Source organism: Gymnodraco acuticeps, unplaced genomic scaffold (assembly GCF_902827175.1).
Source record: "Gymnodraco acuticeps unplaced genomic scaffold, fGymAcu1.1, whole genome shotgun sequence".
Classification (NCBI taxonomy): Eukaryota; Metazoa; Chordata; class Actinopteri; order Perciformes; family Bathydraconidae; genus Gymnodraco; species Gymnodraco acuticeps.
Genome location: NW_022989846.1, coordinates 55,083 through 71,466, shown reverse-complemented (window position 1 = coordinate 71,466; position 16,384 = coordinate 55,083). Strand labels below are relative to the sequence as shown.

Sequence of the window (16,384 nt, the reverse complement as noted above, 5' to 3'; positions counted from 1 at the left end):
ATACTTGTTTTATTAGTATAGTTAATCAAAAATAAAGAGTATTTATTGAAACACCGTGCATACATGCATTATTAAAACTATATTTATTCTGTATATATTAAATATTTAAATAAACAACTGTATATGTCTTTACTAATTATTATATCTACATTGTGATAGTAGGCTACTCAGGTACTATACAATATATCAGTGCCTTTGAATGTGTATTTTAGATAACAAATAAGTAAAAGCAACAATAATAAATAATTACTAGCTGTATAAAAGTACAAAAGGCATTAGCTAAGGGAGAATTTGAGTGAAATAAATGTAAGAAATTTAATTATGTCTCATCAGATTTGACAGGCGTAATGTTGTGAAATGACCACTAGATGGCGCCACTCGCCCACTCTTGTTATTGTGGTGAGATTTTTTTACCATTTAAAAAACTAAATGTTCATTACGGTTCATTACAATTTAAAAAAACCGTCTCTTTTCAAGCTTGGCCAACCACAGTTAAATACATACATAAAGATCAGCCCATGCTAAACAACTATTAAAGAGCAGGGTGATCAATTCATCCCGAGTACCAAAACTAAAATGAGTATTTTCGAAAACTATTTTTTATGTTAAGCTTATAGAAAATGTTTTTTGCCAGATATAATCTCACATGGAATTCATCACATACTCACAATGTGTTTTAAAGTGCAAATATTGAGTGATACATTCGATAATTTGACCGTTTCTGTGATTTAACATGCCGTTTTCTGCTCGTGTTAAATGTCCTTTTGGGGCTATTTAGATTAAATTGATGTCTTTCAAGCTTGGCCAACAACACAATTAAGAAACTAAAATGCATAAAGATTGTCCCATGTAGAAGAAATTGTATGGATGGTAATGCTTCTGGTATACCATTAATATACTCTAATAATTACTATCTGCTTATATGTTTAGCTTACAGAAAATAAAGGTATGCTTTTAAAACGTGTAAACCCTCATGGGTCGCTGTGAGCAGCATACACTTAACATGAGGTTTTGTATGTGTTGTAGAACAAAGTGTGCTTAAATTATGACTATGTGATTAAATGTAGATTTGTCTCAGTTTTCTGCTAGTTAGATGCCTTTAGACCCATTTCTGGCCAAAACAATACAACTTATTTGCTAATTTTCATCCTAATTAAACCCATTCAGTGTTAAAGTCGTGCATGAAATGGATACATGCTTTAAGACGCTGCAGGGAGAGAAAAGAACAGAAGCATTATGTATTCAAGCATTGTGCAAACGACGGTTGAATAAAAGTGAATCTTTGCTTTTATTATTGATTATGAAAATGAACAGGCACCTTTTACATGGAGCTTGCGCATCGCAGAACAAAATGTCAAATATAAATAAACACCCTCATTAGTGTTGATCACTCACAACAACCTGCAAGCTAAGAGTTCAAACCACATGGAGCAGGAAGAAGAAAACTAAAGAAGAAATACTAAATAATAACCTTTGTAACGTTTTTCAAATCTCTTCTGATCCTACAGGAGGGATTTAAACCCCCCGAAAACACGACTGCAATCAGGCCCTTCCTCGGCAGACCCTAACAATGAAGCTAATAAAATCGAAAGTCATTGGTTAAATAGTTGTCTTTATGTTATCCATGTCGTTTTGGAGATAGCGGTGTGCTCTACAGTTCAGAGTATCATCGCACTCACTCAGACCCTGCGAAATAAAATACAAACAAACCCAAGATGGAACAATTCAAGTATGTCTGAGTGGCTTTCTTTATAGGAAAGGAGTTGCCTAACGTTATGGAAAAAGGTGTCACATGATGCCAATAAGAAAAAGTAGGGTTTGAAACGGCATGCACCCCCACTGTAAAACTTTAACAGCCAGACTGTCTTCCAATGAAATAAAGCCCTCCTATCGTCACCCTGCTATAAAGTAAATGCATCCTCTGCTAACTACCGCCACCGGTTTATGTACAATAGATCAGACGTGTCAGGTTGCAACATAACCGTCTCTTTTGGTGAAAATATAGTTAAAATATCTGGTTATTTATGTTTTTAGAGGCGATCTCTTTTATTGAAAAAAGTACCTGAGCCAAAACTCTGACCAGGGGAATCAAAAAGGGCCGGTTGTCTTTTCCTTCTGTTAAGACTCCTCTTCCTCATTCTGGAGATCACAAATTAAATAACAAATACAAAAACCTACTGACCCAACTCTCCTTTTCAAGCTTAAAATAACTCAACATTAAAAAAAAGATTAAAGCATGAAATAAAACAACCGTATCATACAAATAAAAAGTGGATCAGACATTCGTTAAATGGAAGAGAGGCCGCTGCAAACCTTGAAATCTGGACGACTCTACAAGATGTTCGTCCGCTATTATGTTATTTGTTTAACTCGCATCCGTACCGACGTTTGTCCGAGAGCTGCGACCACATCTCAGGTTGGAAGATGAAGAAAATGGTGTTTACTCGATACAGTGGTTACAAACTACACCCCCTTTTAAACCTGATAACTAAGTGTCCCTCGGTAACTGTGAGAAGAGGACGACCAGAGGTGCCTCGAAGCGTATCATTTCAAATCAAACGGATGAAGCGTCGTCTTGGGTTTCCGTGACGGCCCGATCCATTCCGGAAAAAGACGATTTGGATTTCTCTTTGCAGACCCCCAGCATGCATCCATCGGTTATTATTATTATTATTGCACAAAACAAGGAACTTTAAAAGGGAAAGAAAAGCAACCACACACAAAGTCACGATAAAAAAAAAACAGGAATTATAATGATCTCGCTACGACTCGTCTGCTTTACCAGCTTCCTGCCAAATAACCATCCATCTTGGGTGCATCTAAAACGTTCCATTATCATCGCCCGCTATTTTACAACCGGCTAAAACATGCATCCCATGGGGGGGGGGGGGGGGGGGGGGGGGGGGGGGGGGTAATGCAGACAAAGAGCCGCCAGCGCATGGTGTCCATTGTTCCAGTCAAAGGTCAGAGTTCAAAGACTGAATGATTTCAAAAGTGCTTAACGTAGGTCAGTCGGACTTCTTCCTTCTACGATTATTACAAAGTTTGTACATTAGCATGTATCGTCTGTGGAGGGAAACGGAACATACGTTAATTAAATCATCCTTAACGAGCAATGTGTGAACGTGTGCGAGGTGTAACACACTCACCGTGATACCACCATTTTGTCTTCTTTGGATTTTTGTTACACGTTCTTACATAAAAGGAGTTATCGGGCGGTCGTCTCTGCAAGAAAACAGGACATCGTTCAGCATATCATTAGCATGCACCTCTTGCTATATTCTGCATTATCACGGGTGTGTTTACCTTTTCTTTGCAGCTGGACAACATGCTGATAATGCTAAGACAGACTGATTGCACTGAGAGAGCAGGCGACCAATCCTCCGTGAGAATAGATAGACAGATGTGACCGTTGCTATACACGTGAGGGTGGACCGGTACATTCTCTCCTGTGAACATTACCTGAAACAAAGAACAGCGGTTATTAGGAATATTCAGAGTGCACAGCGGGATGATGAGTCTCTAACAGGTGGGGGGTTTGGATGCCACAAGATGGAGGACTTTAAACGATAATTGTGGTATATTTTCTGTATGTTTTTGCCACTTAAAAAAGGCACAGAAGTGTCGTTATTGGAAAGGTCCTTACAGAGAAAAACATGGTGCATTTAATCTGTAATTTGTCTAAGCAAGCCTGGCTTAAGGAAAAGTGTCATTCTGCAATATCACCAGTGTTTGTCTTCATCTCCAGGGTTCAAATCTTCAAGATAACGTATCCCGAAGTAAAGAAGTATTCGTCACAGCTAGTCACTTGGTCTGAGGTACATTTGAATTCAACCATGATGACTTTAAAGGGTAACTGTGGTACATTTCATTTATTTTCTGTATGTTTTTGCCACTTACAGGCCCAGATTGCTATTACAAGTGTCCTTATAGAAAGGTTCGTAAAGGTGTATTTAATCTTTCATTTGTCTAAGCAAGCCTGGCTTAAGGAAAAGTCTCATTCTGAAATATAAGAGTGTTGGTCCTCATCTCCAGGGTTCAAATCGGCCAAATATTCATCCATGATATTAAAGATCTTCCAGATAACTTTGTCCCAGCTAGTCACGTAGTCTAAGGTACGAATTTGGGTCATTTCTGTCGTCATAAACGCGGCTTGGGAGCCATTGGTTGATATTTTCATTAATGACACAAAATAAAGACATAAACTCAAGCTCAGTGACCTCTAAAGGAAGTGACACAGAAGCTGTGAACACAAAAGTGATCGACTCCAGTCAGCTGATCAGTCGTTGTGTTGTTTAACTCCCACATCCCACAATGCACTGCAGCTCCCTGTGGGGCCCCTGGGCCTCGATGGAGGGGCCTCTGACAGCTTGTCCTTCCTCTTGAGAGGATAGGAGCTAAGCAGCTAAGTTTATCTCATTTCTCTGCACCTACTCATCCGCTATTTTTAGGCTGCCAGGATCATGATGAGTGAAACAAGATTGTGGAGATAAACTAATCCCTTCAACTGTGTGTGTGTGTGTGTGTGTGTGTGTGTGTGTGTGTGTGTGTGTGTGTGTGTGTGCGACAACAGAAAAAAGTATCCGTGTCGTCTTTTGTAAATGAGACCTTCATTCTTTAAACAAATGAAGATAGAAAATGGATATTGCACAAAAACCCCATCATAACTAGAACCAGTGGCGGCGCCAGGGTATGGCTGGGGTAGGCTACAGCCATACCCAGAAATGGCTTAGCCCTACCTTAGCCCTACCTTAGCCCTACCTTAGCCCTACCTTAGCCCTACCTTAGCCCTACCTTAGCCCCCCCATGAAAAAGTATGTTAAAGTAAGCATGTTGAGAACACGGATTGCGAAAATCTACTGGTCGTGTGCTCAACGCACAAACTGATCCTGCTGTAACAACAAGTGCACGTTACTGACGCAATATGGTTGAGACCATTCGGGCTTATGCCAGAGGGGTGCAAGGAATAGTCTAAGTAGTGGGGGAGTTTTATTCACTAAAGGTGTGGAAATGCTCTGGCGTTATAATATCAGCGCGGCCGCGGTCAGATCAAAATGCCTCCGAATGCAATTTGAACAGACCTACAGCCAATCAGAGCAACGACACGTTGGGTCTGCTGCGTCATGCATTACTGATTCGTCGACTCGTCACGTTCACAGTGAAAAGTCCCCAAACTCGCGCAGAGTAAATTGCAGCAGACAGCAGAACTTCGAGGATTAATTGTATATTTCGGATGGATAGATTTGTTCTTAAACGCCCTCGCATTGAGGTACAAGTCGAACAGGTGCCAGAGTCACACGACCCACCTGAAGAGTGAAGAGTGAGTTTTGAATATATTTTGTAATAATGGGTCTGTCTCTCTCTCTCTCTGTGTCAATTCTATATGCCAACTTTTCTTGTTTCTGCCGCTGCGTAGCATGTTGTAACATCGTGGAATTAGCAGAATAGGCTATTGTATTGTTTAACTCACACCTGTTGCTCTCGATGTAATTTAGCTGATAAAAGGAGACTAATAAAAGCCTCACGCGTGGCGTTTCACTGTCAAGGAGGGCGATATAGCGTGTATGTAATTACATTACAAATACTGACTTGAGCCCCACCACTGTGTGGGTTAGCCCTACCATAGATTACCCAACACAAATACTCTGGCGCCGCCACTGAGTAGAACTGTAAGGAACCAGATCAGGTCTGTTTGTAATATGTGGTTCTAATTGTAATTTAAAACTAAAATAACCAGTGAAAAACATGACTTTTAGGTTCAATCTATACTGAAATGATAAAGTCCGGTTAAAAAACTAATTAAAAAAGGATAAAAACGAACGGAAAAACATTTCATTTTTCAAGCTGTAATATTTAGCTTCAGACAAAAAGCAGACGGCTTCAGCTCTCGCTGAGTTGAACCACAGAAACTGAACAGACTGTGCACGAGGAGATGGAGCTGGATCTACTCAAATAAATCACAGACATGATTTCAATGTTTTAGTGGATCAAATGTCGTTCAAGATCTTCTGTCTACGGTTTGAAGGACTCTTTCAAAAGATGTCAAACTACTTTCACAGTTCTCCAACCATTTTGTTCTTGATCCGTAGCCATATCAAAAATAAACTTTATGACCTCGGTGTCCACACCCAGGGAAGCAGCTTGTGCGTCATGTATGAAGCAGAGACAAAGAGCGCCACACACACTCTCCGACACACAGGGTGTTTCTCAATGTCGAGGACGCTTGCTTGGTAGCACATGTCTTCCGAGTCACTTGCTTCAGAAGCGAGGCAAGAATCCTTCTTGGCATTCGGATAACGAAGAGTGGAACAGGCGAGCAGGTGTGCGTCACATGAGAGACCCCGCCTTACATTTTCCGCCACAGATTTGGGGAAATTGGTCCGTGTGCAAAGCATTGTGGGGATTTTAAGACCGCGGAGTCTACTCATGTGCAGCCTCGAAATTTCTCCAAACGAAGTACGCCGGGCTCGGTAGAATTGCAAGCATGCTGGACGTTGGAACAGTCCTTCGGCGGCACTCGATGACGTAGTATGCTTGAAATAGTGGCTCTGGAGCATCCTTCCTCGACATTGAGAAACACCCACACACACCTGCAGAGAAACGTACCTGAGGTGAATCAAAAGGATATCGACCGCTAAATTTGAAAAGCAGCTGAAATCTCTCTCCTTCATAGAGTGTGCCAGACGCTCCCTCCATGTCTACGATCCACCTGGAGGAAAGACACACAAGAAAAGCGTGTTAAACTAAGACATCACAACAATTACAAATATATATCCGTCACTGAGTTCAAAGCTCTTAGACCGGCTTGTGCCAAGTCACTCATGTTTATGTTATATTTCATCCCTCTGGAGTAGATTATCAGACGAATAGATCTTTATTGTCATCATACAAAGTACAACGAAATGTATTTGGCATCTCTCACTGCAGTAAAACATAGACATAAATAAATAAGTAAGAGTGGTGGAAGCAGAGGTCGTAGCGATGACGGTGCAACGAGATACAAGTCAATGTGCATTTTTAGACATACACTAAAAACGTTAAGGCGAGACACTACAGCTGAATAGAGTGATTTAACTTAAAGATATCAGCAAGACATTTCTCCAGTTAATGACTTACATTAAGACAATTCTTTTTTGTATTACAAGTTTTCTGAAATAGCATGTTTAAATATGCAAAGTATCCATTATATAATTAAATATGCGCAGATTTGCAGGAACACAAACCTGAACATCGGATAAAGTCAGGTTCAAAATGCTTGTTTCATTTTGTAGTCATATGTATAAAGCTGTAAACATGTAGTGTACTTCTAACTGTGTTCATACAGGGTTATAGTAACCAAAGGATGCCAGTAACATAGCCATACATATGTCTAAATAGCACAGTGCCCATGCTGCTGTAAATCAAGGCGTTTTATCCTGACTCATTCCCTGACATTCAATCTTCAGCGGGGTTATGGCGGCGCTTCAGTACCAACCAGAGGTTGCGCTAGACTGTTTCGCTGTCCGTCACTTTGACGGACAGGATCGTAAAACTTCCGTCAAAATCCAGAATTACCCGTCGGCCTTTACACAACTCTGACGAGGGGGGGGGGAAGCATGCTCGTGAACTGTCAACGGGGGGGGGGGGGGAGGGACAGTTCACATGCGCCGTGTTATGCATGGCTGCTGCACCTCGCGGGAGCGTGCACAGCGTAAAGTAGGGCTGAACGATATACCGTGTCATGGCGATAACCGCGGTATTCACACCGCAGGGACGTGCGGTTTTATTCTTTTTTTTTTTTTAAATGCTAACGCACTTTAGCACATAATTCAAAATAAAGATACCCTTTCGAAAGGTCGAAACTGCACATACAATATATCCGATTAAAGCTGAGACTCCACAGATTATTTAAGTATAGTATCTAAGCGATCCGATCTCGCAACAGGTAAAGAAAACACAGACATCACAACACGTACCTTTTACGGAGCTTTTACGGGACATCGTCTCGCCGTAGCTGTCAATCTGATCAAAAGACGTGTTCAATGGCATTAAAACGAGAAAGAAAAAACACGGGTCGGTTGATCCATAGGTTGATAATGTATCTGTGGCTTTGAAGCAATTGTTTATAATCCATAATTCCATTTTTATGTAAAAATCGGATCACAAAAGTTAGCTGCTAATGGTAGCCACCAGAGTGTATGCAGCTTCCGGTTTTGGCTACGCGTCGTCACTCTCACTCCTTATTTGTTCATGTGTTGGTGTGTGTAGAACTTCCCCTGATATTTGACCTTTTTAAACAGATTTAGCACAAAAAAACTCTTCTGGGGCCATTTGGGTGGATTTTCCATATCTCTGGCCCCCCTTGCTGACCGTCAGCCAATGGCATCGAGGGGAAATCACACAGTCCTTATTTGGTAATGTGTGTGTGAGAGACTTCCGCATCGCCAAGACCGGAAGCAGCAGCCACTATGGTAGCTACCATTAGCAGCTAACTTTTGCTCTGCGATTTTTACATAAAAATGGAATTATGGATTATAAATTAAATAATTTTTTTATACAGACGTTAAAAACCTATGGATTAACCGATTCAGCCGCATTTTTTCTTTCTCGTTGTAATGCCATTGAACACGTCTTTTGATCAGATTGACAGCTACGGTGAGACATCTCCCCTCGAAGCGACGTAAAGGTACGTGTTGTGATGTCTGTGTTTGCTTCCCCTGGTCGAGTCCGGATCACTCAGTGATGATACTATATACCTAAATAATCTGTGGAACCTCAGCTTTAATCGGATATCTTGTAAGTGCAGCTACGATAAGTAATAAGGGTACTTTTATCTTGAGTTCTGTGCCAAAGTGCGTTAGCATTTTCGCTCAGGGGTCATTGAGATGCTTCTTATGAGACTTGTGTTTTGTTTGGTATAAAATGGTTTGTATCGTCAGCTAGCTGAGATTATTTCCGTTAATCTGGTATAACACATTAATAGGTTCTTAAATATTACGATCCCCTGAGACACTGTCGTAAAAAAAAAAAGTAAAGTACCCGCCGGGACTTTGGGGCTTAACAGGTTAAAAAAAACTGTAATATATACCGCAGGGGGGGGGAAACCGCGATGTCAGTTTTTGTCAATACCGTGCAGCCCTAGCGTAAAGCCAAAACTCACAGACATGTCAATGATTTGTGCGACAGTTAGGTTTGGAAACGGTATAATTTCCTTTTTGGAGGGCATGCATAACACGGCATAACACCGGAGCCTCGCTGCGGGGACACTTTGGCGCTGTGTTCTGAGTTTGTTCTAATCTGTCAAAATGACGGACTGCTTTCAGATTTGTCCGTCATTGTTAAAAAAAAATCCGTCATAGACAGAAAATATTCGGTTAACGCGACCTCTGGTACCAACATGATACTCTATCGATCTAAACTAAATCCATTTTGGCCTCTGTGTGCAGCGAGGATCCAGTTTCTCTGGTCCTGCTTCATATAAAACCCAGAGGTTTCACTCGCAAAGAAAGACAGATATTCAGCGCAGAATAAATATGGTTATTATGTGCTGGAAGAGACAGGGAAACTGTGATGGCAGCGTCACAATCTCTGCCCTCATTTCTCTGAGGGTCACAACAGAGACTTCGGGTTCAGAGCCTCTTCCTAACGTAGCCTCGAGCACATCAGGTCATTCAGGCCAGCCATGTTTATAACTGCATCCGTATCAGTGTATCAAGATGCTGAAACACACCTCATGGCAACAGTGTGAGCAGAGGAAAGTACACCCAAGGACATGACGCTCAACTTTCCCAAATTCCCCATCCGTAGCGATTATAGGATCCAGCCGACAAAAACAACACGGTGAAAATGGAGTGAGAAAATGACTCTTCCTAATCTAACGAGCAGCGCAACGAGACAAAGCGTACCCTAAACAAAAGCTATCAAACTAACAACATAAGGTCACTGTCCTTAGAGTTTGTTTTTAGGTTCACTTGAATGTCACGCAGGAAGAGATACTTTACTCCACCGGGACTCGCTTGATTGAAAAGGGTAAATCCCTACGACTGTCAGTAACCATGACACACAAAACAAACAGACATTTCAACAGACGAGGACACACCCTGACGTGTTCAGGGCAAACAACGAGGAAGCTAGGGAAACCTGTTCGTAGATATGTCGCTTTTACAACCACACAAAACAATAAATGAGTGTGACGTCAAGCTGATGTATTTATAAAGCGCTTTTCCCAGACATAGTGCTTGATGTGAACTCGTACTCTTCCTTGGAGTAAAACAAGAAGGACCTTGAAGTCAGAGAGAATGGAAACAAATAAAAAGAAGGATTTAGAAACTGCTAACTTCAAATCCAGACTGAAATAGAAGTATTATGTCTTTGTCAAGAGACAGTACATGATGTCCCACAAAGTATCTCTCCATCTTTATATAATCCTGCCCGTCTGGCCAAAGCAGAGGTTTGTGATTAAACGCTTCCTCTCTGCCAAAAAGCGGCTCGGGTTCACGTCAGAAGAACTGAGGATTAGGGATGAGGTTTTGGGGGAAACGTCCCTGCAGTATTTCTCCATGAGGACACGTGGATAAGGGAAGCTTGAACTCTTTAACATGTTCAACAGCAGCGATTGGGTACATATGAGAGGGTTTGGCTTTGACCTTAAAAGCAGACGGTGACGGGCACAGAGGTGGATTTTGGGACTGATAAAACCAGCAGATATGGTGCAATTCTGTAGGTCAAAGAAGTATAGGGGAAGCCAAACGAACTGCATGTGTATTTATAAAGAAGCGAGGCCATCAGGGTGCAGAAATCAAATGTCTAGCTCACTGATATTTCCTTTCCTGTGACTAGTTCAGAGAAAAAGCCAGGTAAATGCTTCAATGTACCGTTTGCATACGGTCAATTCTTTTAGCATTTCTTCCAAGAACGATACAGCAGACTCACAGTTTGTAATTGTGCAAATGTGACGATATTGCAGTTATTTGATGAGTGGGCCATTGGTTAAATCCCCATTGAAATACCTCTGATTGCAGGTAGTCACTCTGAACTTCGCGTGTGAGCCTGCAGCTAAAAGACATTTGAATGACGGCCAGAATATCTGTCGTAAATCCCTTTACAGGTAAAGACTCGGTTAACACAATAAGGGAAGAAACTGAGTCAGAGCGGTCAGCTAGCAGCCTCTGCTCCGTGCTGCTCTCGACACACTGCTGCATGCCAAATCAACCGTTAAATATTTGATAAGGATGAATAGTGACGCTGTGCATTAGAGACTCTCCACTGAAGGGCTGCCACTCACTAGTTGACCCCGACTCCTCCATACATGCAGCTATAATACAACAGCATTTCATCGCCATACTTCCTACAGCATTAAGTACTTTTAATGCACATTTCATGCGTTTATTTCAAGCGGAAAAAACGACAGTAATCATAGGTCTTCCAAAAGCAATCCATTGATGGACTACACAATAATTAGAAATGCAAGAATAAGACATGGAGCTGACCTTTTTGAATACAAAATATCACATGGATAATACAATTAGCAGCACAGGCCTTTTATTGTTTCTCACCAAAACTATGAAATTCCCTCCCCAAGGCGTCGACTTTGTTAAAGCACGATAAAAAAGACATGGCAGCCTGTATTTGTGTCAGGCTTTTAGCAGACAACAATGAAGAATATATCCATCCTTCATGACCTAAAAGGAGAAGGGGCAATCTTCCTTTTGTGTTCTTATCACACCTGTTTCTGCTATTTGCATTATTTAAAAATCACTCTGTATGTTGTTGGTTTAGTCTGCATGATCTACTACTAGGACAGACGTTTAGCTATTTAAACTATTTATCATTACTCTACATTAGTCACGCATTTGATCCGGTAGATCATTATATTTCACTCACTGTTCGCTCGTCACAGTCTCAATGAAATCAATTGCTATTCAGATCAGCTCCACAACATGTCCTTGTACCCTCTGGTATCAACAGATAACCACTGTTAGTAATGTAAGAGCTTAGAAGCTGAATAAAGCACAAGAGTACTTACTGTGTGATGGTGTTTTGTACACTTTTTTCGTTGAGTGTCATTCCTGGGGGTGGATCATTTTGCATGGCTAATAATTCCTTTTGCAGCCTTTTCTGTAGGAGGAAATTAAATTAAAACAATTATAGCATGTAGAAAAAATCCTTATTTGTTCCTACATTTTAATAAGACATTAACTATTACATTATTTTACATCTTATTGCTGTAAATACTGTAAATGTAGTTAAAACAATAACTCCACCCTGACAAAAAGAGCTATTTTAAGCCAAATAAAATGATTAGAAATAGCCTAGTTCATCAGTAGATTAAATAACAAAGTTATAATTGTGTAATTGTAATTATAAATGGTAAATCTCCACATGCTCAGCTGGAGAGGAAACTGCTCAATCTTCACAAATAAAAACAATTATAACGTGTAGAAAATACTGCCTTCATTTCAATAAGAGACCAATCCTCAAACAGGTGATTTAAAACCTCATGTTTGTAATTATTTGATATCTTAATGATGAAAAATCTGTTAATGCTTGTTATTATTTGATAAGCTGCTCAATCTGCTGCGCACTGGTTCGTTAGCTAGCTTACGTCAACGCCAGCCAAAACAGCAGCTAGCACTCATGTCAAACATTAGCTTTGTATATTAACTCATAACATCTCCTTCCTTGAGTTAATACCGATGTGTTGCTGTCTTTAAAACACCGCCAGTCATGATTTCAATAAAACAAGAAGCTGGCATCTGTTGATGATGGTGCTAGGTTGTAATGCTAGCAGCAGAGCTAACCATTTAGCATTAAATTCCTCGCTTTTACTTTAATGTCAACACCACCTCGATTATATATTTGTACCTAAGTTAAAATGGTAGTAAACTGTCTGAATAAACCCCACTGAAGGTCAGTTAAATTATGAATATCCAGGTCGATGTCGTTTGTGTTCTTACCTGCATCGACGCCATGATGGAAACCCCCCCCTGCAGCAGCGGAGGCACTACGTCACAGATCACGTGACGCACATAAGTTGTTTTGACAGCAAACCAATCGGAGATCTCGCGAGAACTTGATTACTGTAATTGACACAGCTTTATATAACATAATTTCATTACAAAAAAAAAAAAAGTGTCTATGAGATCCACTATTTCAAGAATAACTCGAGGACAAAAATAGGTTTTTAAATTATTATCTTATTATTTTGCAAACGTTTTTTAATTATTTAAATATATATATATAGGCTGCATATCTAAACGAGGTTTGGATTATAATGTACACTATTGGAAGTGGTAAAATGACATGGATCAATAATGTCTGCTATTTTAAGAAGCATTTTGGGGGGGAGGAGGTTTATAGATCTGTATCATTTCATTAGTTCATGTTGGCATGTATTTCAATAAAGATAGAAACAAGATGGAGGAAGTCAAAAACAAAGTGTTAAAATTCACTGAGGTGGCGGTCACATGGGTCACTGAGGCATCTGCAATATCAAGAAGCACTAAAGGGGAAAAACAGAGTTAGTGTTAAAATATGTATTAAACTTTGATATAAGCCAGGAGTAGAAGTGCCTTCTTCTCTAGGAATCGAGAGGAAGCTGTATCAAAATTCCTCGTGCGTGTACTTGGCAATACATCTCTTTCTAATTCTGATTGTGTTGAATCTGCAATATATGTGTATATTTGTATGTGTTTACAACAATCCCCAGGTGTCATCTAATGTAACTTCTTTAAAACTTTGTACGAGCCAGGTTGTCTGAATCAGTGCGTTGCAGTGCATCCACATCTTTGTAAATGACCCGATTAGTTTAGTATTTTACATTTCCTGCACTGGTCGGTATGTATACAAATTAACTATGTAAATGCCATTACTACAAACATCCCAAGCAGGCCAGTATAAATAACGTTTTTAAAGTAAGGCGTCCTACATCTAATGTCCTACAACTAATGTTAAATTAGCAATTGTATTAGTTTAATAAACAATATGTCTGCCGAATGCTCTTTGAGGTCTTTTACATTTTGCATTGATTTACTTGAGCTAAGCTAGTCGTCTGCACATGCAAAGTGAGGCAACAGTAGAGTGCGATATATGAGTATATTTTTACAAAAATCCCCAAGAGTAATCTCCAAGAAACTAATGTATAACTTATTTTAAAGGTTCCATGTCATGCTTTTCCGGTCATTACGCGTCCCCTTGTGTGTGATGAAGGTTTTTCTGCATGTAAACGGTCTGCAGTCACAAACCCTCAAAGTACACCCTGTAGGGAGTAAAACTGTAACACAGAAAATACCTGTATGCTGCCCCAGAACGCCTCGATGGACATTTATATTTTTCCATTGTTTGCTTCTTGGGTATAGTGACGTATTTCGGGTCCAATCTGCGGAGCCGCTACGTTTGGACCAATCCGCGGACTTCCTCACACACACTCGGCGGGACGTTGCGAGGAGCGGACAGCGTGAGCTGGCTCACTGGTGTGGGGTCGGCGAGACACCGCGGAACTCAGCCTGGGCACACACTCAAACTCCCAGCCAGGCTGCGGGTGTGTGTGTTTCGGGCTGGGTTTAGCTGTGTCTCGCAGACGGCCACTGGGCTCATAGGGGGGTCAGGAGCTCCAACAAGCCGTTTAGGACAGAGAGTGAATACACATGCTACACAGATGCCCCTTTCACACCAGCGCTTTTTCAGCTCCGGCTCGGAGCTGGAGCCTGAAAAGCGCCGGTTTTTCCTGTTCACACCGCAGCGGCGCCGGCTCTTAGCTCCGGAATCCGGTTCACTTCCAGCTCCAAAAAAGGGTCGGTCTAGAGGCAAGAGCTTCGGAGCTAAGAGGTGGCGTCGCTTACGTCTCTCTTACGTCGAGGCGTGCAGGAAACTAAACCCATCTCCCCTGAACATGGGTCGACTGTCATGCCTGCCTACAAGCAGTAGTGCTTATAAACACACTTTATAAAGTCAGGCAACACTAACCAGGCTTCGTGTGATTCTGTTTATTTGTACCTTACTTTGACCATCCGTTCACTGTTATTGATCATTGTGGAGAGAGGCAGACGTGTTGTTTTGTATTATAGCAGCTATCGGATGGAATCAATACATGGGCTGCACAGGTTGTCGTGTCCGACTATCACAAGTAGAATCATAATAAAAATACGCCGGTAAAATGTGCCTGTAGAAAACGGTTTATGCCACAATAGGATAGCAATAGCAAGTAGTCAGTTTAGCTTCGGTTGCTATGCTAACATCACCCATTTTATACCAGAGAAACTTTCATAACAGCGTTGTGATGCCAAACAGCGTCAATTCAGACTGACACACATTCACTTAGGCTAAGGGGAACTGGGGATATGTATCAGCAGTGGCGGCGCCAGAGATTTTCTCTAGGGGGTGCTGTGGGGTAGCTTGACGTTTCATAGAGGGTGCTCAAACATTAAGGGTTTCCCATTAATGCACCAGCGCTACAGTTTACTTTTCTACTGCAACACTCCCCACACACAGTGCACCCGCGACTGTAACAATGAAGGCTCGATAATCAGCTCACGGCATATAGGTGTAAGCAGGGGTAAAGTGCTATTTTTACAAGTGGGGAGTGGACCTCAGGTACTCTAGGAGGGTCCTCACCTCCTCTCGTGGGGTCCGGGGGCATGTTTCCCCGGGAAGATTTTTTTTAAATATTGAAGTTAAAAGCATCAATCTGGTGCACTTTGAGAGCAACATTAAGAGATATATGGATACATCTCTCATCACCCATATGAAACAGAACTGTAAACATATTTTCTATTTCTTCATAGACATTTTACAAATCACTCCCCTTTTTAAAACAAACCGTTTGAGACCCACTGAGATAACTAGACTAAAGTTAACTATCTAAACACTGAGAGTCCTTTACTTCACCTGAGCTGAGGTTACCTGAGACTCTCCGTCTGACAGGAGAGAGAACTTCTCCCTCCACCTTGTTGTTGAAAAAGCTCCTTATACCCGTTAGCTTGGCTAGCTAGCACCAGATGCTAACCACAACGATCTCCAGTAGATACCCACCGGTGCGCGAGCTTCTCTCTCTCGCTCGCGCACACACACAAAATGGCTCGGGCCACCGCCACACACACAGAGCAGAGCTTGAATGAAACACAGAGACCCAGAAGTAAGCTACTTGTACTCACGAGGCCTATTATGTGCAGAATCCCTCTCGCTTTCAGGTGGTTTTGATTAAGTGTCCACACGTGGACGTTTAAGGACTAAAAAACGATACATTTTTTCACTTTGCTGTTAGCAAATCATTTGGCGCTCTAGCTAACAGGAAGTCACTCAAGTGTCACAAAGTAATCGAATGGGTGCTGGCCATTGGCCTAATCATATCACCTGTGTTGGCTTTATGTTTTTGGTCAAACATTTGTTTGTTTCACATGCATTGATG

General features: G+C 41.3%; 1 protein-coding gene across 1 annotated transcript; it reads right to left on the bottom strand.

Moving 5' to 3' along the window:
- Positions 1–1,264: 1,264 nt before the first annotated feature.
- Positions 1,265–12,998, bottom strand: LOC117561437 (probable ubiquitin-conjugating enzyme E2 W-B). Its single transcript, XM_034238864.1, has 6 exons — positions 12,936–12,998; positions 12,005–12,096; positions 6,607–6,709; positions 3,307–3,462; positions 3,150–3,225; positions 1,265–3,066 (listed from the first exon to the last, which is right to left on the bottom strand). Exons 1-6 carry the CDS (start codon positions 12,948–12,950, stop codon positions 3,053–3,055), a joined length of 456 nt encoding a protein of 151 aa, XP_034094755.1. The 5' UTR covers positions 12,951–12,998; the 3' UTR covers positions 1,265–3,052.
- Positions 12,999–16,384: the final 3,386 nt, after the last annotated feature.